Genomic DNA, 22,885 nt, shown 5'->3' with positions numbered 1-22,885 from the left:
ACGGGAAGACGCGTTATGCTTACGAGATATTTCCAGCTGTAACTGACATAGCAGCGAGCAGCACCACGGAACCAGTCCCACTTCGTTGTCTTCTATCTGCCTTCCGCGAGGCAAGGGCAGGAAACACTTCGTCCTCGTCTCCTCGTAACAATATCTATGAAAAAGCACTGATTGATTGCAGTAATGAGCCTTCAAAGTTCTCGAGAGTCCTTTTTTAGCATGTGGAATGATTATGGTGACAACAAATCTATTTGGAGTAGCAAGGAAGTGATATCAGATGCATTCATTGTCTTCATCCTCGGCGCGCATGTCCAAATCATTCAAGCACAAGTCAGATGTTGATTGCCGCAGCCAGATGCAATTGAAACAGCGGGAAATGAAAATACTAGCCGCCATTTGTATCCGAAACTAAGGTTTCTACTTATGTAGAGAAAAAATGAATGGTAGATGACGTGTGCTTTCAGCTAATATATATAGGCTACAGAAGTCAATATGGCACAAAAAGTGAATAAATAAAATAAAATATATATGAGTGGCGCATAGTCAAGCTATGCAGCAAGTATAATATGTTACATACCTTATTAAGACTTTGCAATGAAAGTGTGTAGACAAAGTTGTGTTGTTATTAGTATAAAAAACAATATATTTTAAGCGTAGCTACTTAATGGGAGCATTACAGGGTCTTGAAAGATGCCATCGCTGCTCGCCGCTGTTGAATGACACGCATATGTTATCTCGGTCACTCGCTTCGCGGAACCAAGCCGGTGGAGGATCGCTTCACTGCAGCCAGCGAGGTGTCGGCGCTGCTGCTGGCCGCCTTGTAGCGGTTGCTAGCAGAGGCCCGATCCGGGCGTTGCCCAGGGGAGAACACACGGTGGTGGTCTCGGTGGGCTCCGTGATCGTAGGGGGTGTACAGCGGCTGGCCGTTCTTGACCTTCCGTCGGTGGTGGCAGTAGAACTTGCAGAGCACGATCAGCACGAGCGCCTGCGTAGCGCCAGCAGTGATCGCACGTTTACTATGCTTTGTTGGGTTGCAGATTTTATGAAGCATATACTGAACAGCTTGACTTGGGAAGTACGTATAGTATAAGTTTTCAACGGAGAGAAACCAATATGCCCGACTATACAGGCCGGTGTGGAGAATTGCTAGATGTTTTTGAACTTTCAAGAGGATGGTTTATATTGTTACGAAAAAGCCCCGAGTGAACGCAACTCTGCCGCTGGTGCATACATACGGCAGGCGTCGGCGTGAGCCTGTGGCAATTTTGTTCACATATTGCACAGCAAAGTGGATTTCGGTACAGTGGTAGCGAATCATTTATGCAAAAATTATATCTCTGGTGTGCTGAACAAGCTAGTCTATCAGAAATTAGTGGTCTGATTCGTCTCTAGAACATGCCACTGCAGGAATGCATGCATATTGGCCGATGACCTGTTGCCATAAACACCATAAACAAAGTACAGTTTTTGAGAAACCATACTTTTAATCCCGCATATGCAACGCTCAGCAGCGTTAGACAGCGAGTAACGGCAGGCGGTAACTGAAGTAAGACACAAAGCTGAAGATGGCTACATCGATGTGTAGTGAAACGTTGTGCATGACGCAATTCTGTCAGTGACTTGAAGCGGTACATTAACAACTGTGGCTACGAGTAGCGCGCGTATCAACAGGCAACAACTCGTTATGGTGTCAACGATAAATTCGCTTCAGTTGATGAGGACAGGACGCTTCGTCACGTGCCGGTGCAATGCATGCTGCAACATTCGCTTAGTTCATAAAAGCCGCGGCCATGCAATGTTTGATGTCTTTTCGGGCGGAGTTTGGAGAAATGTATGTTGACGCTTCAGCGGTGCAGCGGTGGCGTAGCGGTAGAACATCCGCCTCGCATGCAAGAGGACCGGGGTTCAAATCCCGGTGCCGCGCAATTCTCCACCGGATTAAAAAAAAAAGTCCGCGTGTCGACGGAATTACATAAACAGGTTAGGGGTGCGACCTGATGCCGGTGAACACCTCCGGCAACGCACTCCCTCACCAGAACAGGAGTTGGCCACCCTGGTGCAATAATTGGCCGCAACTTCTTATGATAAGCTCCACAAAACCCCGGCCCTCAGTCACCAGTGGCTGCGGAACAACTGACCACGGCGGCGGTCAGACCTGTGACGCAGCACGGGGTGCTAAGAAAGCCTGGCTCCGCTGGACAGGCCGCCATTGGAAACTGTCATAGAATAGGGAGGTCATAGAACTTAGTGAGGTTAGGAGGCCGAATGAGGCATATACTGTACTGAAGGATGGGCATGTATTGTGTTATCGAGGCTTACCGGAGAGGCGAGAACTAGGAGTAGGTTTCCTTGTCAATAAGTATATAGCGGGTAATATCGCTGAATTTTATAGCATTAATGAGAGGGTTGCAGGCATCGTAATTAGGCATAATAAGCGGTATAAACTGAAGGTTGTACAGGCGTATGCACCTACATGTAGTTATGATGACCAGGCAGTTGAAAGCTTCTACGAAGATGTAGAATCGGCAATGCGAAAAGTAAGGACGCAGTATACTGTACTAATGGGCGACTTCAATGCCAAGGTAGGGAAAAAGCAGGCAGGAGACAAGGCAGTCGGTGACCATGGCATTGGTTCTAGGAATAGCAGGGGAGAGTTACTAGTTGAGTTTGCAGAGCGCAATAACTTACGAATCATGAATACCTTCTTCAGCAAACGGAAGAACTGGAAATGGACATGGGAAAGTCCGAACGGGGAGACTAAAAATGAAATCGACTTCATAATGTGTTCAACCCCCGCCATTATGCAAGATGTACAGGTAATCGGGAAAGTGAGATGCAGTGACCACAGGATGGTGAGGTCCCGAATTAGCCTAAATCTGAAGAAGGAACGCAACAGATTAGTAAGAAAGAAACCCATCAACGAATTAGCTGTGAGGGGGAGGGCAGAAGAGTTCAGGATCTCGCTACAGAATAGGTATTCAGCTGTAACTGAGGATGGCGACATTACCCTAGAGGCAAGGAAGAATAATTTCAGAGATATCAATAATGAGTGCGCGGAAGAAGAAGTAGGCGGTAGGATAGTTAGAGAGGATACCGGTAAGCTCTCTAAGGAGACGAAAGATTTGATTAAAAAACGCCAGAGTATGAAAGCTTCCAATCCAACAGACCACATCGAATTGGCCGAGCTATCTAAGCTAATCAATAAGCGCAAGGTGGCCGATATAAGGAAGTATAACATGGAGAAAATGAGCATGCTCTAAAGAAGGGGGAAGCCTTAGTGCGGTGAAGAAATTGGGCATAGGTAAAAACCAGATGTATGCGATAAGGGACAAGGCGGGCAACGTCATCACAAATATGGATAAGATAGTCAAAGTTGCCGAGGAGTTCTATACAAATCTCTACAGTAGCCAAAGTAGTCAGGACCGTAATGAGATTGGCGGTAGGGGAAAATATTCAGACGTTCCACCAGTGACGAAGGACGAGGTCAAGAAAGCATTAGAAACTATGAAAAGGGGGAAATCAGCTGGAGAGGATCAGATAACTACGGATTTGCTGAAGGACGGGGGGGGGGGGGATATCGTATTAGAAAAACCGGCCACCTTGTATACGCAGTGCCTGGTGTCATCGACGGTACCGGAACCTTGGAAGAATGCTAACATTATCTTCATTCATAAGAAAGGGGACTCTAAGGACCTTAAAAATTACAGACCAATCAGCTTACTGTCTGTTACGTATAAGGTATTTACTAAAGTAATCGCTAATAGAATCAGGACAACCTTAGACTTCAATCAAGCAAAGGATCAAGCAGGGTTTCGGAAACGGTACTCTACTATCGATCATATCCATACCATCAATCAGGTGATAGAAAAATGCTCGGAAAATAACCAGCCCTTATACATGGCATTCATTGATTACGAAAAAGCATTTGACTCAGTTGAAACCTCGGCGGTGATGCAGGCATTGCGAAATCAGGGTGTAGACGAGCCGTACGTTAAAGTGCTGGAAGATATATACAGTGGCTGCACAGCAATCATAGTTCTGCATAAAGAAAGTAACAAAATTCCCATAAAGAAAGGTGTTAGGCAAGGAGACACAATCTCCACAGTACTATTCATAGCTTGCTTAGAGGAAGTATTCAGAGACTTGGAATGGGAGAAGTTAGGGATAAGGGTAGGTGGAGAATACCTCAGTGATCTGCGATTTGCTGATGACATTGCCTTGCTAAGCAACTCGGGAGATGAACTACAAATAATGATTGATCACCTAGACAGGCGAAGTAGAAAGGTAGGCTTGAAAATCAATATGCAGAAGACTAAGGTAATGTTCAACAGCCTCGGGAAGGAACAGCAGTTTACATTAGGTAGCGAAGTACTGGAAGTAGTAGGCGAATATGTCTGCCTTTCCAAAGAAAGGCAGTGCCAAAGATTGTTCCAACTACCGCACGATCGCGCTTATTTCCCATGCTAGCAAGGTGATGTTAAAAATCCTGCAATGTAGGCTGCAGCAGTATGTGGTTCGGGAGCTTCCGGACGTGCAAGCTGGGTTTCGCAAGGGCAGAGGAACTAGAGACCAAATTGCCAACCTTCGCTGGATTATGGAAAAAGCAAGAGAGTTCCAGAAACCCATTTACTTCTGCTTTATTGATTATGCGAAAGCGTTTGACTGCGTAGATCACAGCAGATTGTGGCAAGCTCTCCAAGAGATGGGAGTTCCAATTCACCTCATCTGTCTCCTAAGGAACATGTATGAAGGACAAGAGGCCACAGTCAGAACTGGGCATGGCCTTACTGATTGGTTTCCGATTGAGAAAGGGGTGAGGCAAGGCTGCATACTGTCGCCCTGCCTATTTAACCTATATGCAGAGTGCATCATGAGGAAGGCCGGTCTGGACGAGTCTTCAGCTGGAGTGAAGATTGCTGGAAAACGTATCAACAACCTTAGATATGCGGATGATACCACTTTAATGGCAGAAAGTGAAGTGGAACTCAAGAGACTTCTGATGCGCGTACAAGAAGAGAGTGAGAAGTTTGGGCTTAAACTGAACATTAAAAAGACGAAGATCATGGCGTCTTGCCCTATCAAGTCCTGGAGCATCAATGGACAAGAAGTGGAAGCTGTGACAGATTTTCTGTTCTTGGGCGCCAAGATTACCTCGGAAGGAGACTGCAGCCATGAAATTAGGAGACGCCTGCTTCTGGGAAAGAGAGCAATGGTTAGCCTTGACCGCCTAGTAAAGAGCAGAGACATTAGTCTACCAACCAAGATCCGTATAACCCGTGCTATGGTCTTTCCAGTTGTGATGTATGGATGCGAGAGTTGGACTGTGAAAAAGGTTGACCGCCGAAGAATTGACGCGTTTGAATTGTGGTGCTGGCGAAGACTCTTAAAAGTTCCTTGGACTGCCAGAAGATCAAATCAGTCGATATTGTCTACCATAAACCCTGACTGCTCATTGGAGGGTCAAATTCCTAAGTTAAAGCTCAGCTACTTTGGTCATCTGATGAGAAAAGAGGAGTCGCTGGAGAAAGATTTGATGTTGGGAAAGGTTGAGGGTCGCCGGAGAAGGGGTAGGCAGCGAACGCGATGGTTAGATGGCATTCTCGAGGCATTGCAGATGAAGCTATGTGATGTTAAGAAGATAGTTAGAGACCGGAAAGCGTGGCGTGACATGGTCCATAGGGTCACGAAGAGTCGGACACGACTGAACGCCTGAACTGAACTGAAGAAGAATAAGATTGGAATGGAGCGCATTTGGCAAGCACTCGCAGATTATGACTAGCAGCTTACCGGTATCGCTCAAGAGGAAAGTATACAACAGTTGCGTCTTACCTGTACTCACCTATGGCGCTGAAACGTGGAGGCTAACCAAGAGAGTTCTACTTAAGTTGAGGACAACCCAGAGGGCTATGGAACGCAAAATGGTAGGGGCAACATTAAGAGATAGGAAGCGTGCAGAGTGGGTCAGAGAAATAACTCAAGTTACCGACATTCTAGTGGAAATTAAGAAGAAGAAATGGACATGGGCAGGACATGTAGTGCGAAGAGAGGATAACCGATGGTCGCTTAGGGTAACAAACTGGATTCCAAGGGAAGGAAAGCGCAGCAGGGGGGTTAGAAAGTTAGGTGGGCGGATGAGATTAAGAAGTTCGCAGGGGTCAAGTGGATGCAGCTAGCACAGAACCGGGTTAAGAGGAGAAATATGGAGAGGCCTTTCGCCCTGCAGTGGGTATAGTCAGGCTGATGATGATGATGATGATTGACCACATGCACAATTGACCACATGCACGCCTCTGCTCATGAGCTTTTCTTTTTGAGATCTGCGATGTCCTGTGTATACGACGTTTTTTGGCCACCTTTCGTAAATAGAAGTTGTTCACACACACACGCACACGCGCACGCGCACGCGCATGCGCACGCACGCACGCACGCACGCACGCACACACACGCACACGCACACGCACACGCACACGCACACGCACACGCACACGCACACGCACACACACACACACACACACACACACACACACACACACACACACACACACACACACACACACACACACACACACACACACACACACACACACACACATACCAGAGGCATTCAGAGCCAACGGAGGGGGTTTTCGGCGTTCGCTGTCCCTTGTTTTGCGTGCGTTGCGGACGTTGCAGACGTACTAAACACGTCAACTGTGTTCGGATGCACGAACAGCTGTGGACGCGACGATGCAATCTTCCATTGTATTGAAAGCTCGCGGCGCAATGCGGCGTTGCTTTCTAAAGGAAACATTCTACACGAAGCATTTTTGTGGCTGTGACTACAAGCAGTTTGTTCCTAATGCGGTTTCTATGGGGGCTTTGATAAAAAAGCATAGCTGAACCATGACGCGGTTCCTTCTGTTTACTTGCACAAACGCCTCGAAACAGTCATCATTTCCTAGAACCGCGGTTATTGAAGGAAGAAAAGGAAGCTAAGGCTTGTACTTCGTAGTTCCATTACTTTCTGACTATTACTTTCTGGCGTCATCAAATCCCGGCCTCGGCGGCCGCTTTTCGATGGAGGCGAAAAGCAAGGCGCCCGTGTGCTGTGCGATGTCAGTGCCCGTTAAAGAAACCCAGGTGGTAGAATTTTCCGCAGTCCTTCACTACGGCTTCTCTCATAGCCTGAGTCGCTCTGGGACGTTAGACCCCACAAACCACAAACCACTTTGACTATTCAACCGTTGCGTTTATCGTTGACTGCGATCCTATGATGGAGTGGAAACTCGCGATGGGACGAGCAGACAGCATCGGCGCATGATTGAATTCGCTTGTCTCTTTTTTTTTTGGGGGGGGGGGGGGGGGCGTTCTGCGCTAAAGCTTTGCGTAATGGCTTCTCTGCTAAATATGAGCAAATCATCAGCGCGTGCTGCAGCGAACTAGCAGATGATTAAGAAAAGCCCACTGCTGTGTCGCAGATAGGTTGTGAAGGTTTTGCGGGATCCTTTCCAGCACAGGCTGTGCCTGATAGGTTCGTGGAACCCATACGGGAGCATTATTAGAAGATAAGAAGTGTACCGCTCAGCTGGGTATTGGCGCATTCAAGTAAGGAGCGCACAGAGCGAGCTTTCCTTCGATGCGTCCAAGAAAGCAATCATCGAAGTTGTTCATATATGGCTTTGCGATTTTGCCCCCGTTGCTGCCTCATTATTTTACATAGTCCTGTCTTGTTTGAGGATGCAAATTAAGTTGGAAATGAGAATGACGAGGCTCTTGTGAAAACACATTTCGGAACATGGTTTTCCCTTGAAGGTATGGCAGGTAAGGTAAGGCAAGACGAGGAACAGCGCACGCGGAAAGCCCCCTCCGTTGGCTCTGAATCCCAACGGAGGGGTTTTTCGGCGTGCGCTGTTCCTTGTTTTACGTGCGTTGCGGACGTACAAAACACATCAACTTAGTGTTGTGCACCTGATACAACACAAATCTGCATGTGTTTGGATGCACTAACAGCTGTGGACGTGACGATGCAATCTTCCATTGTGTTAAAAGCTCGCGGCGCAATGCGGCGTTGCCGAGAAGAGAGATAAATTCAAGCCGACCAAAGGAAACGTTCTACTCGAAGCATTTTCGTAACTGCGACTACATGCAGTTTGTTCCTAATGTGATTTTTATAGGGCTTTGACAAAAAGGCATGGATGAACCATGACGCTGTTCCTTCTGTTTCCTTGTACAAAACAGTCGGGGCAGTCATCTGCGATCCGTTCCTGGACCGCAATTTCATGATGGGACGGTCAGACAGCGTCGGCGCATGGTTGTATTCGCTTGTCTCGTTTTTTTCTTTTTTTTTTTTCGTGCAAAAGCTTCACGCCGCGGCTTCTCTGCTAAACAAGTACAACTCATCAGTAGCACGCGCTGGTGATTTTTGCGAACTAGCAGACGATTAAGAAAAGTCCACCGCTGTGCCGAAGCCAGTTTGTGAAAACTGCGAGATCTTTTCCAGCACGGCACGTGCCTGATATGTTCGCGGAACCCTTACGAGATCATTATTAGAAGTTAAGGAATCTACCACTCAGCTGGGTATAGGCGCATTCAGGTAAGGAGCGCAAAAAGCGAGGTTTCCTTCGGTGCGTCCAAGCAATCAATCATCGAAGTTGTTCGTTGATGGCCTTGCGATATTGCACCCGTTGATCCCTCGCCATTTTACGTAGTCTTGTCTTTTTTGGGCATGCACATTAAGTTGGAAATGAAAACGACGAAGCTCTTGTAAGAAAACACATTTCGGAACATGGCTTTCTCGTGAAGGTACGGGTGCGGAGGAGCTGCAGCTCGGCTTTCAACATACGTCATCCGTCAATTCACTAAACGTGTATTGTGACAGTACGATAAAAAGGAAAGGCTTTCAACGTCTGCTAAATGTCGTATGACTCAAGCAGCATTCTGCGCGAATTTGACTTGGTCGCCGGCACAATGGCCCCGTCAATGCCTGGTATGCATTGCATAGGTCCGCAACCGCGCTTCGCTTATTGTTCATTTGTATGGTCGCAGCTCTGTACTGATTCACCGTTTCTATAACATTCTTCGTTGTCCCAAGGTACCACGACTGGCATTCAAAGCAGGATTGGGCACACCAAGCTTTGGGTTCATTTTTCACAATGACCTTTCGGGCGGGGCGAGATGCCTGAGACGGTGGTAGTCGGCTAGGGCATTGTTCGCTGCCCTTCCTTCCCAGGAACATGCGGGCCGAGGTTTCGCTGAGGGCCATGTAGTTTCTGCTAATAATGACACACACTATTTTTCAAAATGCTTGTAACTAAAGCAAGTTTTCATGCCATATCTACGCTCCCCACAACGAAAGTGCTGCATCGTTTGTGAGCGTATCTTGTACGGATACATACGGTGAAAATCACGATGGTCATTCGTGTGGAAATGGCATGCCATAATGACATTCACAAAGCCGCAGAGAGCTGCGATCAACACAGCGCAGCAAAGGAGCCGCATCGGCAGCTTCCTCGCTCCTCAGAATGTCGTCACGTGACGTCTTGGCCAATCACGGGCGGCGGCGCGACCCGCGGTGAGCCCCGCCGCGCGGGCTGCGTACTTCTGCTGAAAAAAGACTATTTCTGTTTTGTTCTGCCTAATTTTAGTCTGACATTCGAGTTCGCAGGATGAAATCCTATGTCTTTCTGCTTAAAGCCAAACTTTTGCAAAACGTGCTGCAGTGTCCTTTTAAACTTCGCCTTTCAGAGTAGGCGCTACAGCGCCTTTGACATTGCCTTTTCATTCAGCTTATTCATATTGGGAGCCTGGCGCAGGGTTTGGCAAAGTGTTAAACGTCTTTGGTCGGATTTGTTTTGGGAGAAATAGAGGCGCAGTATCTGTTTTACTTCTTGATGTACACCTACACATACAATGAATGGCACACAATTGGAAGTACACAGGTCGATCGCCGCATCAAACTGCTATTCTAAATTATGGACTCGAAGTTATCTAGCAGATGGGTGCTAAATAGGGAGCGACATAGTACGGCGCCACTTGGAGCGCTGCACAAGCAACGGTCGCGTCACAATGTTAATATGAGGAAACGCGTGCAATTTTTCCAGAACGTTTTTCTCAACTCTTGGTTACGGCAACACAATGACGATGACGACTCCTTTTCGACCAGACGAGTTGAATAAGCTATCACTATCCACTTGTGCTTGTAGTCCTTGCATTCGATTCCTGCACTGGCGGGGGAAACTGCGTAACTGAGGGCAGATGAAGGAATGTTTCCGATTTTCAAACGTGCCGGTCAGTATAGTTGGCTCTGCATGGTACAGAAGATGCTAGCGCAAAAACTTAAACAAAGATCTAAGAAGACACACGTACGACAAGATAAAAGCGCTGCTACCTCGGCTTGTCCCAGCTAGGCTTGGCCTAGGCGCTTTCCAGGTAAAATAGCTATGTGAGCGCTGAGCGAGTAGCACTTCTTTGCACATTTATGACGCTGAATGTGCTTTTTTATTATTTATTGCCATAATTGGTACTGCTTGCGTATGTACGCCTTAACTGTTTTTGTGAAGTGTCATATTGTCCATGATATTTACTTAGTTGATTGGGAAGATGATTACAGGGTATGAAAGAGCACTGAACGAAGGTAGAAGGGGAAAGCCTCAGTTTGCAGGTCAAGCCAACATTTCGACAAGTCGAAAGGTTGGCTCAATCTGCGAACTGAGGCTCCCCTCTCCTATCCTTTTTCAGTGCTCTTTATATTCTCTTGTTTTACACCCCAATAAAGAGTTCGCACGAGCGCTTGCATCTCTCCTCTGTGCTTCATTTTAGCCCTCTTCGATATTTTCGCGCTGGCATATTTCCGACTTTAAAAAAGCAAATACATGGTTTGACTATTCATAGATAGGAGATTTATTTATGATTATGGAAGAAGCATATCTTGGAGCTACATGTAGGGTCAGATTTGTTTTTTTTTCCTGCTAAACACCAGTAGATTACACGATCGCTCGCCGAGAGCTGTTAAACCTTGAAAACTCTTAAAAGATGGGCTCTTTTTGGTGGGTCAAATTTATCGATACTGATGTAGTGTGACTACCAAATTCTTCAGAACGCTTTTGATGTGTGCTGGTAAACAGACTACATTACGATTTGCAAACGGCTATAACGAAGTACTACAAATAGCTCAAAATTGCGTGCTCAATAGCTAGGAACAAGTGAGGTTTCGTTAGATTTTGCTCCTGCTAATAGTTACATGAAACATGTGTTAGCCTACTGTGAAAAAGAATTGGCACAATTACGTGATACTGTCCAGGTGTTTCTGGTATCCTTGCGTATGAAGAGAAAATAGACAACTAGTAAATGCACATCATTCTCAGGGACCGTCGCCCGTTTCGGTCGAGTTAGGTAAGGTACGACTTGGTGAAACATTTCGAAATCGGCTTCGAGGTTCGTCGGTGTAGAGAAATTTAGGCCACCTAGGGTTGTCAACATCCAGTGATATCGTAGAGTATGCGGCAAACTCTTGCCATGATTCCACCTAAAGGCAGCGGCCATGGCCCGCATCAAGGATGCATTCGCGGGATCAGCATTTCAGTGCACTAATTGATCAACCACCAAGTCTGGACTCGGTGAAGTGCCTGACGCGTGGTTGTAAAGGGGGATGAATTTTATAAATATTCAGTGTCTAACCCAATTGTGTTTGCATTGGCAGGTCTGCTAAGAAGTTTGGTAAAAAGGAGGAGGCTAGCAATAAACAAAGGAACGTACGACTGGTCGAGCGTCAAATGCTCAGCCTTTTGAAAAATGGATGGCCATTGCTGTTTCGGAATAAGAAGACCTTACAAATAGCCAAAATACATAAAACTCGAAATACTTAAAGGCTGCATGCAGATCGGAAGATACGCAAGGGCAGGCGGTTCTCTTGTGTACTTATGTATGTACCTACATTTGTGATTCAGTTCATCTTTTATCTTGCAGTATGCAGTAACTCAACCGGCAGTGCTGTCTGATGATCTGCTAAGTGGCGTGTGGTTAGACGAGCAGTGGCTCAGCTGATAATTAAAAAAACGCACATACGCAAGCAATGACTTTCTTCTTAGGGATGACATGATACCATGACTTGTCCTTGCTTGTAAGTGACTACGTTAGAAGAAACGCGTCTCAGACTATGGAGCTTGCGGTGTTCACATGGTCTTGCGAGAACAGGCTTCCTTTCAAAGTTGTTCCTCTTCAAATATCAAACGTCGATATAGGGTAACTTGGGGGCGCATATGATGCGGGCGAATGCATTTGTACCTCCTGCTCGACATCGGGCGCTCACCCACGGCTGTAGCAGAGAGGGTGATAGCGGACGCTCTGAGGTCTGAAATATGTACATCTAAAGTGAGCCCATTGAAATGATATGATCGCAGGAAGCACAGATTGGACAGCAGGCATTATTAAAGCCACTTTGCTTAAAGTAACCTCAGGAGCTTGTCTTTCTCTCCACCCCCCCTTTCCCCACGCTTTGGTTGAGTGATTTGTACGCACGACTTGATCCGGGCCATGGTGGCGGCATTTCGACAGAATATAAATGGAAGAACCCCTATACTGCGCGATGTAAATGCATGCTAAAGGTTCCAATGGAACACTCCAGAATAGCGTTCCGTCTAGCACATGCAGCTTTAGGATAGTAGGGCTACATGTGTTTGCAACATGTTTTTTGCAGAGTGCTAGGACAGAGACGGCGATTTTAAAGGCTTCGTAGCCGGAATCTCAGTGTATAATCGGCCGCCTAAAAGCATAGCCGTGTGACGCCCCTAAGGAATTTATATGACATCCCGCGTTGAGCGCATTTGTAACGAAACAGATACACACTGTCTGGTTGCTTGATGGCGGTTAGGTGAGATTTGAAAATAGGGGGCCCATGGCAGGTGAGATAGACGAAAAATTATAAAAACAACTTTGAGAAGCACCTCCTTTGACGCTAGTTTTATGCTAATATGAGTTTAGCTGAAGATGTGCGTTCCTCACCTTGAAAACGGCGTATATGAAGTAGAAAACAACATAAGAAAAGATAGATGTGTCCTGAAAAATAGAGAAAGAAATAAAATATATATTTACCACGGGCGCGGTAAACCATCTTGCAAGTGATCAGCACATCTGTTTCTGTAGATGAAAAAGACACATTTGCGAAAATGCACCGCCAATAATCGGATTTGCTTACCCGTAGTTTGTCATGTTTCCTCAAAACGTTGTCGTCTTTAAGGTTGTAGCTAGGCTACAAAAAGAACAAATCACACTGTATAATTTCTGTAGAAATTCTTCAAAATAAAGCTGACAATTGCTTTCTTATGTTCCGTAGAGAACCAATCTTATGTAGATTCATTTTCAGGATTATTCAAATTTGTTTGGTTTTATCGCATTGCCTCTTACGCACTTATCAATGACTGAAATATACTGATTAAGAAATGATGAATGCAATAACTTTTTATGTTATGGCTATTACACTTGCTTGCCTCTAATATGGGCAAAACGCAAAGGTTGATCAGCTAATTGCTTAGGTTTCCGACCTCATATATGACGGTTAAAATCTAACACATTTTATTACGGAGCTTTAAATTTCACCTTTAACAGAAATTCGTCGTAAAGCTAGTGTGGGGGGAAAATATACTTGTTCCAATATGATTAAAGAAGCAAGGGGGTACTTACTATTTCTCCCCACTTGAGCACAAAGGCAAGAGTCACACTGCCACAGAAGCAGAGCACGGCGGCAATGATCGCCCATGCGATGAACAACCGAAGCGACTGCAGAGGGTCCTGCGCAGGTAAGGCAGAGGCGCGAAAGAAATTATGAAGAAGCCGGCAACAGGGTATTTGAGGACAGGGAGTTTGGACGACCATTGTAAATCTTTCCATGGTAATGTGCATTGGAGAGTTTCGTTAGCCGAGTCAAGAAAGCGCAATTGCCGACCATCCTTCTTTCGTGGAGTTACGTCTAGTAAGGAAAAAGCGCGTTCAACCAATATCTTCTTGATCAGTTATATAAGATACGAAGCAGAGACAGTAAATATTTAACGATAAAATAAATGCTCCAATCATTATTGCTTTTTGATTGAACTGGAGGGGAGTAAATTCGTGGAGGTTGGGAGTCTATATCATATTGTTACAGGGCGGTAAGCTGGTGAACACACGAGAAAGAGAACTGAGAGATGATCTTTAATTCAGTCGCGTGAATCGCGACGGGTCTAGGGCGGGCGCTCCTGCCGTCGTCACTGCCCGCTTCTTCCTTGTCCGTAACATAACCGGGGCCACCGAGCGATCGTCCCAATCTTGGACGAGGAAGTTTGACGATGTTGATGTGTCGATGGCAAGACGATGGGTGCGACTGGATGGCTGAAAAAGAAGAGGAAGAAGGAAGACGAGAACAGCTTGCCAGCCCAATGATGCCCGATGAAGTCTGGCCCAGGACGCTTTTGGGACACAGGTCGCCATGACCCGATGGCGGAAGCCAAGGCACGCACCGCATGGCATGGGCAAGGGTGATGTTTTCAACATCGTGGGTAGTGGGGTCTTCAGTTGGTACATCATGTCTGTCGGGTCACACAGTCGTTCGGTACTATCGCTGTGTCTTATGATCGCGTGGGTGGCGTCTTATGGTCGAAGTGGAGGACTGGGCAGCGGAATGGCTAGGTATTACTGAGTCCGGCAGGCTAGAGACCAGCCATGCGAATATTCCTAACCTTCTGCCGACGGCGCAAGGAGATTCAGGGCACCGAAACTCCTGACCAGGATGAGGGGTGATCATGACGTATCCGGCACCTCCAATCAAATGTTACACGGTGGCAAGCCGGCGAACCCAGGAGGAAGAGAACTGAGAGATGATGTTCGATGACAGTGAAATGGCGTTTAATCAATCGCGACGGACCTAATGCGAGCGCTCCTGCCCGCGCCACTGACCGCTTATTCCTCGTACGTAACAATATCTTCCAATAAACTCATTAAGCGTGAAGTTTCAGCATGCTCCATAGCTTTTGCAGTTCCCCTACCTTACAGAAAGGGCTCTCCATATTACCCTAACTCATAAAAGGAGCCTAAGGAAGCCCGAAGTGATCGTAGTCATAATTTTGGTAAGGAGGTACGGCCAGGAACTGCTTGTATGTCTCTGGTGTCGACAATAAACGCAATAATCGAAATACATTAGTCTAAATGACAGAAAATGAAAGTGCATACAAAAAAAGTTGCATTTATTTCGAGATACCTTCTCTTTGCGCTAGTGCTGCATTTTTCACGTACTGTTTCAATGGTCCAAGTCGCTTGGAAGGAAAATATTGGTCTAGCTCCTGTAATATTCGCTATGCGCCTTTTGACACTGTTTAGTTGGCGTAACTCCAGCTGCTGTAAACACTCAACTGCGCAAGCACAAAGCGAGGTGTTATGCCGTGAAGCATATGTTCAGGTCATGGACGCAGGAAAAGAAACACGAAGGTAGCGTTGCGCTTACTCCATGAAAGGAGCACCTACATGGTCCTCACTAAACGCTCCTGATTAAGACGCATGGAAAAACGTACCAGAGGAAAGCAAGCAGCAAATAAGGCGTGCTCATTGTGGTAAACAGCGTCTTTAAGTTTGGCTGTAAGAAACGAGTCATGGTGTTTTATATGAAAAAAAAAATATATTCGGCGATCCAAGAGGCAATCTGTTTCACAAATCGTGTCATCGACATCAGCAGCGCAATTCTGAAGGAAGTGGTACTCTGTGCTCTGATGGCGCTTCGTGAAGAAATGACAGCCGTTATAATTCTGAACCGCTCGAACCGATCTGTTGCCTCAGAAAAATAAGAAGCGCAATGTTTAAGTGTAACTTACATCGACAAACTTGGTGACACAGTGGCACGTGGGATGTTCGGCCAGCTCTTCTTTTGCTATTCGAAACTATAGAAGAGAGAGACGCAAGAATATCATCATTGGCATACAACAAAATTCACCGCTTGGAGCTAATAGTCGAAATATGGTATCATGTGCTGGCGCGACGTAATGGAAACGGAGCACGCGGGCAGTGAAATAATGCCATCGTGGTGTGATTTAGCAGCGCGGAAACATGTTTTTGTGAGGGACTGAGAGCATGTGTGCGTCGTAAGTATGCTTTTACCATTGTCGGTGGCTTATATCGTAGAGGTACCTATGCTGCCTGGCTGACATGCGTCTGCATTCGAGTCGCGTGACAACCATGACGTCATCGTGCTTGTATATATTTGGTTGCAATAAACAGACGGGCGCTTTTCGCTCCGGGATTGCACGCGGGCCTCGCTACTTGTAGATGCGTTTTCGCTCATCTGTGACGCTCAAGCTTATAGCGACCGGACGCCGCTACGACATGGTGTCAGAAGTTTAAAGTTGGAAGCTGGGATGGAAGCAAAAGTTTAAAACTCAGAGCATGAAAACTGCGGTCTATTATCTGTCGCTACTGTCTCCGGAATGTTATGGCAAGCAAAAATGTTCTTCATCTTTTCTTCAACGGTTACAGCTGTGATGGAAACGGCGCAAGATGGGCGGAGCCAAAAGCTTCACGGCACCGGGCCTTCAACAGTCGCCAGCGCTGGACTTCGAGAATACATCGAAGTGGCCGGCATGGATTCAACATTTCGGTGTCGTTTCGCTTCGGGCCTCAACGAGCGTTCAGATGGTAGTTGTAACTTTAAGAGATAAGCTCATGTTACCGACATTCTAGTTGAAATTAAGAAGAAACGGCGATGGGGAGGACATGTAGCGCGAAGAGAGGACAACCGATGGTCTCTAAGAGTGACCTAGGGGATACCAAGGGAAGGTAGGCGTAGCAGGGGACAGCAGAAAATTAGGTGTGTGGATGAGGTTAATCAATTCGCAAGGGTCAAGTGGATGCAGCTAGCGTAGGACTGGGTTAAGTGGAGGAAATCAGGAGAGGCCTTAGCTCCAGCTGCAGTCGTATCTTCTGGCTTATGACGAAAACGATGATGACGATGATGATGATGACCAAACAGGGTTTCACTTCTTTACCCCAATGAGCAACACATGCTTTGCAAACTTAATGAGACGAGTTGTTTTCTTCATCTTCTCCCAGGTATGTCGCATAAGAACACAACATAGTCTAGAAGCCTAAAATTCTATTTCCCTGAACAAACTACACACAAGCTAGTACAAAATCCTCATTTGTAGCACCGGGGGAATGTAAATGTATGGCCGTATACCCTGTTTTACTTGGCAAGAACTTGGTCAAGTAAGCTTTAGCCCTGTTTTCTGATTCTTTTTGCTCTCGTGTATATACAGCTGTGGACATACGTCATATATGAAGGAGTGAAAGAGGAGGAACTAAGAACATATTGTATGACCGAGTGTCAAGCACGTATCCAACCCCCCCCCCCCCCACTCCCCCTTCCCCCTTAACAAAAATTTAGATGCGAAAAGTCACCAGGGTGCTGTAGCGGGCTAGTTGGTGTATAATTGCTAAAAGGGGGAATTATGCAAAAGTGGACTATGAGAGGAGCGAACAACACTGCACCTGTGATGTTCGTTCATCTCTTCGTTCATTTTTGCTTTGTTCCTCCTTTGTAGATGCTAAAGCACTCCTCCTCTAGGTCTAACCGGGTTAATAAAATTGCGCGTCGCCATCAGGGAACCAAGTCGGCAGAAATTACAAACTCGGGCTATCAACTTTCAGTGAGAGGTGCTATACCTAGACCATGCAGGAACGTTCGTGCGACATGATTATAAAGCGGGGCTTGATATCTACCTAGTTCCTGCGAACTTGAGCACCATACATCCTCCTCACAAGCATGCCTCCGGCAGGTGGTGGTTGGCAGGCGACATGACCGGGCGGTCCGTGAGATGTGTCATAGCTGACATGGCCTACATATGAATTTCCGTGGCCCACTCCAAATATAAGTTCGGAAAATCTTGAATGTGGAAGGACCGTTAATATTTCGATGCGTTCAGACAGTACTGTGTTGGTTAGCGGAGTAAGTGTCTCATTTTTTTTTTCAGGCCCCTGCTATCTTCGCACGGATTTCTAAAGCAACACCATATCACTTTACAGCTATTGCCAGGTGTTCGTCAATGCTTGGAAGCGATCGCTAATTGGGTCGCGAGCTCCTAGAAATGATTCAAACCGGGTTTTGATGAGAGCCTTTTAAACGCTCATAAAGACGCTGTGCTGCTGCAGAGCAGCATAAGCTCTACCTTTTGTCAGGTTAGGAGCAGAAAACTTCACATACCTCATACGAGTTTGTTTCTTTGTTTCAGAACGTTTCCGTACGAAAGGACTATAGGGACCGCGCGGCGCGGTTAATTCTCTATGAATCCTGGAGTGCCTTTTTTATTAGGTTTCTATAGAGTGAGTTTAGATATTTGCAGTTTTAGTTTAATTTATTCCGTCCTTGTGGACATCACTCCCGGCCGCTGCACTATTTTTGTGTTTATATATCTTTGTTTTGTTTTAATGCCTCGGTTTTGTTCCTCTATCCAGTCCACCGGCAATCCTCAGAAAGAAACGTTGAGACATTTTTTTTCTCCGGTCAGCACATTCCCTCAGTCCACAGACGCAGTGTCGCCCTCTTCCCTTGCCTTGCTTTTACTTTCACGTGGTTCCTACCTGAAGAGTTGGAAGATATCTGTAATTAGTGGTCATTCTGTAACTTCGCCAGTTTTTTTTATGCCCTTTGTGCCTTCGTGACCATATCTCCTAGTCGGTTCGGCAGGCCTGTTGTGCCATTGAACGCTTAATCTTCTTCCTTGACATTTTTTAAAGCTGTCTGTCAGCCACATTCATGCGCGGTCCCTTCTTTGGCCTGCGTCTTCGCGTTGCTTTCTGCCATGTTTACAGGAAAGGTGGGAAAAGAGCGCGGAAACAGCAAGGTGCGGTTGTCTGAGGCAGCGCTTTGAGACGACAAAGCGGAATGCTGCGTGTGGGAACATAAGGCCATTGAAGGAACGTGAACGCGGCGTCTGTGGAATGCCAACGCATAAGGCACAACAATGTGGTGCCCCGAAAGAGCGGCCAGCGCGACGAAGGCGGCGCTTTTTCGCCTGGGTAGAGCCCTGCATTCTTCTCTTCGAAAGATAAACATTCTTAGAGTGTTTCACTGGATTAGGTAACGGCCCTGAACAATTCCATCCGCCCTAGAGGCAACTTTCATTCTGTGTTCCTAAAGGGTACTCGCTCGACCCTGGCCAACTTACAAAAGAAAAAAAAAACACCAGTGAGTGCCCCCGCACATGCCGCACCGCGGCTTCAACCAAAGTTTTACCCCCCCCCCCCCCCTTCTCGGTATATTCCTTTCGTACCCTTCTCGACATCCACTCTTCCCCTCCTTTCCCCATCTCTCTCATCGCTATTCAAAGCTTTGTGTCACCCTGAGGAAGGAGAAGAGGTGGGCTCCTTCCTCCGAAGTGAAATCCTGGCTACGTGCCTGCCGTGTGTAGTGCGTTTCGTTCCCTAGCGACTAATCACCATCGATAAAACTTTACATTATACGGCCCTATTGGCAAACAGCCAGCTCTAGCGACAAGAAAGAACATACCTTTTGCATGCCGCTGAAGAGTATGACCCCTGTACAGCTGTTCAAGAAGCACTCTGTGCCGAAGTATATGTCGAAGTATAACATGTACTCTGTAAGGGAACGGTAAATATTTGCCTGTAATTTTTTATTTCAATTATTCACTTTTAACTTCCTAGTTGCTCTTTAACCTGAATAGAGCGAAATAGAAAGACTTAATATGTGCGCCTTTAGTCACCTACGCTCGCATAATTTAGTAGCGGTCGAGGAAAGTGGTGCGAGCGGAATTTCTCATTTGCATAAGATCTGTATGAAAGTGGGTGCTCACCTCGAATGCCACCATACTTATTTCTGTAGCCCAAGATGATATAATAGCAGCACAACAATGCTTGCGTGAGCTGCAAAAAGATTTTTAAAGCACTGTTATTCATCTTAATTCCGGGCATGCAATTGTACTTAAAGGTGTACGCAAAAATATCTAGCAACAGACTAGGAACTTCATCGTGTGCGTTTGCGTGAACATTTAATCTCGACTACTTGGACAAAACTGTATCGTGTAGTCCTTAAATATGATAGTTTTATTATTTAGGCATTATGTTTGGACATCAGCATGCCTTAGTTTGCGGTAATAAATATTTTTAAACTCGGGAAATCATATGTAATGATTTACGAAAAATATTACCAGAAAAGGCATGCGGCATGATCGGAGTAGTCCAGGACGTACTTCTTAGTTTCCCTTTACACATATGATAAAGTACGGAACGGCTCTCCCCGGGTATCACGCAGCTAGTAGCGTCTAGTCAGCCACTGACGTTAATTAAACTTGTAACATCAAGGGCGGATTTCCTCGTGTTAAGCATGAAATTTATTAGTAAAGCTGAGGTAACCGGACAGTATTGTCAAATAAAAGGGAATAAAATATAAAATTAGGAGTTAGTACATGACTGATGTCCCGTACTGACGTGACATCAGTCAGAAATGTTTCTGAAGATCTTGATAAATATAGCGATCTAGACAGACAGCGGCAGTAGTTTAAGCGGAGAAGCTCTCAAATAGTTTAAAGTCACTGCAGGTACAGCTGTTCTATTTTTCTGAAATCGCCTATTTTCGCGCTTGTTATTTTGTTACTTGCGGCTGCATCTATCTATGAATGTTATGATAGCTTCCGAAGAAGGGACAGTCAGAAGGATCACAGATTAGATCTACTCGTGTGCCTCGTATTGGGTGCTAAAACAAAGCGTGCTCACTGAAATCACAAGCCCTGCTCATTTGGCACTGTCAATCTGCCATCCCGAATTAATATAGCGTTATAGGAAGGCTATTTGAATATCGCGTAGTTTTCGTGATGCTGAACTCACAGAATACACAACGGCGATTTTTTTCAGATCCTTGTCGCTGACCATGCTGCACGAAAAGCGTCTCTTGTGTTCTTCTTCTGTCTCGTCTTCTAGTGCTCAACGCTTTCTTCATTTACAACTGTCCATCATTTAGTCGGCCGATCATCAAAGTGACAAATCGGTCCTCAACATTACACAAATGTTAGAGTCCAGGGGCGGAATCAGTAAATCACTTATTGCTGTTCAAGTCCTTCGGTTGTCCAGTATTGCGAAACGCATTTCTCCGATATAACCACTACGTAACTGACATTCGAATTGCAAAGCCCTTCATTATAGGTTAAATGATGCCTGAGGTGTTGCGTCAGCGAGTGAGGCAAAGTTAAAGTAATTGATTTGTTTTTTATGGTAAGGTAAAAAAATTCAGCTGGCTAAGCTTGGTTTGCGTATGCCGCAAATGTACGCTTTGATAAGATCTGCCGCAGAAGTGTTGAACACGAGCTTGCTGCTTCCGTGTTTCTGAAGATCACCAAAATATTCCTGACATTGCGTAAGATTTTCTGACATGTCGCAGACGACGGATTGGAGCCTCGATAGAACACCTCAGTGCAGTGGTGTATAGCGCTTCACCAGGTTTACCGGCAGCTCAACACCGAGTAACAGCTGAAAGGTAACTAGGCGAAAACTTCTCGAGAGTGATTCGCCAAGTTAAATGGTTGAACGATGTTCGCGCAGTCTAGCCTGCGGTTGATGATCGAGTGACTCCTTCTTGTATTTTGCAGAGAAATCCATGTCGATGTCGCGCACCGCTAGTGTAACGTGTTATCGGCATAGAGTTATGATGTTTCGACAGATAGCCATATTACACCATGAGTATATCACGACAAAATAATTACTAGGGTTAAGCTTATTGGCTATGATGCAGGCACAGCCACATAAAGCTCCGAATCCAGGTCGGGAGAACGGACGGTAGGCTTCGCTCTCTATTCCTTCTCTTTCCCACAGCAACGACGTAAAGCAGTCAATACGATTTAATGACATCTGGCACAGCGCCGCGGCCAAACCGGATCCGATTGCGGGCTCGACCATTTAATGGAGTAGCTGATCATAAGTATCTACTCACAAAAATGCATACAGCTACGAAGGAAAGCTATACACATATATTCAAAGCCTACGTGTTGTGGAAGGCATATATCGCTCCTTGTAGCTGTGTGGCTGCGCTTGAATCGACGCCAGTGAGTGATTCCCGCCCATGGTGTGCGATATGCAAGGCCGAAAATACCTAGGCCGACATTCACCACTTGCTGTGGGACTGAAAGCCCAGCACTGAAACCTACGAGACTCCGACATCTGACAGCATCATCGCTCACTCCTGGATTTCATAAAATCAGATCTTTTTCTATTGTTTTACCCAGTTCTTCCTTCAGCAGATACCCATCTGAAGACCTGGTGCAATAAATATTGTACAAAAACTAATTCCTCTTTAAAACATGATCCACCCTGGGGGATTACCCTATAAAATATATGATAATGGGCACCACGCACGTGTTTGCGAGACGGACTTTTGATTAGATTTTGGCTGCCAGCTGCAGATGCCTGCGTATTCACTCCTTGCGACGCACGAATACAAGTTGATTAAAAGGTGATGCACTGCCCAAAAAAGTCACTGTTGTGACTGAGGGCCTCATCATCATCAATTAACTCTGTACGCATGCGATTTAAGGCTCAAAATGCAATTGTTCTTTTCTTATGCCTTTTACTTGTAATGATATGCCCCATGACATAGCGTGTGACGCCGAACTTTGACGAAATTTGGCGTCGCCCGAGCTCGCATTCTGGGGATACATTATACCATCGCACATGAGCATATTTTAATATCGTGCTTCCGTGAATGTGTTTTAGGCGTTACTAGTTTCCTCAGGAGAACCCTTTTGAAGTAGAAGTGACGCTGCACTGGGCCTTTAAAAGGCCGAGAGAAACATACAGCTAGCGCCTACTCTGAAAAGTGTCCTCTAGGTATGGCTAGAGTAGAAGGAGCCACTGTCTAAAAGCAAGAGGAGGAATGGAGATACGGGAG

General features: G+C 46.0%; 1 protein-coding gene across 1 annotated transcript; it reads right to left on the bottom strand.

Moving 5' to 3' along the window:
• Positions 1-739: 739 nt before the first annotated feature.
• LOC146194791 (uncharacterized) lies at positions 740-20,877 on the bottom strand. The gene is made up of 7 exons (XM_084596638.1): positions 20,833-20,877; positions 19,803-19,872; positions 19,499-19,587; positions 15,813-15,878; positions 13,657-13,764; positions 13,172-13,225; positions 740-985 (listed from the first exon to the last, which is right to left on the bottom strand). Exons 1-7 carry the CDS (start codon positions 20,875-20,877, stop codon positions 740-742), a joined length of 678 nt encoding a protein of 225 aa, XP_084452764.1.
• Between the last annotated feature and the right edge of the window lie 2,008 nt (positions 20,878-22,885).

Source organism: Amblyomma maculatum, chromosome 3 (genome assembly GCF_055883805.1).
Source record: "Amblyomma maculatum isolate TAMU_Amacu chromosome 3, ASM5588380v1, whole genome shotgun sequence".
Classification (NCBI taxonomy): domain Eukaryota; kingdom Metazoa; phylum Arthropoda; class Arachnida; order Ixodida; family Ixodidae; genus Amblyomma; species Amblyomma maculatum.
This window is presented reverse-complemented; position numbering and strand designations above follow the sequence as displayed.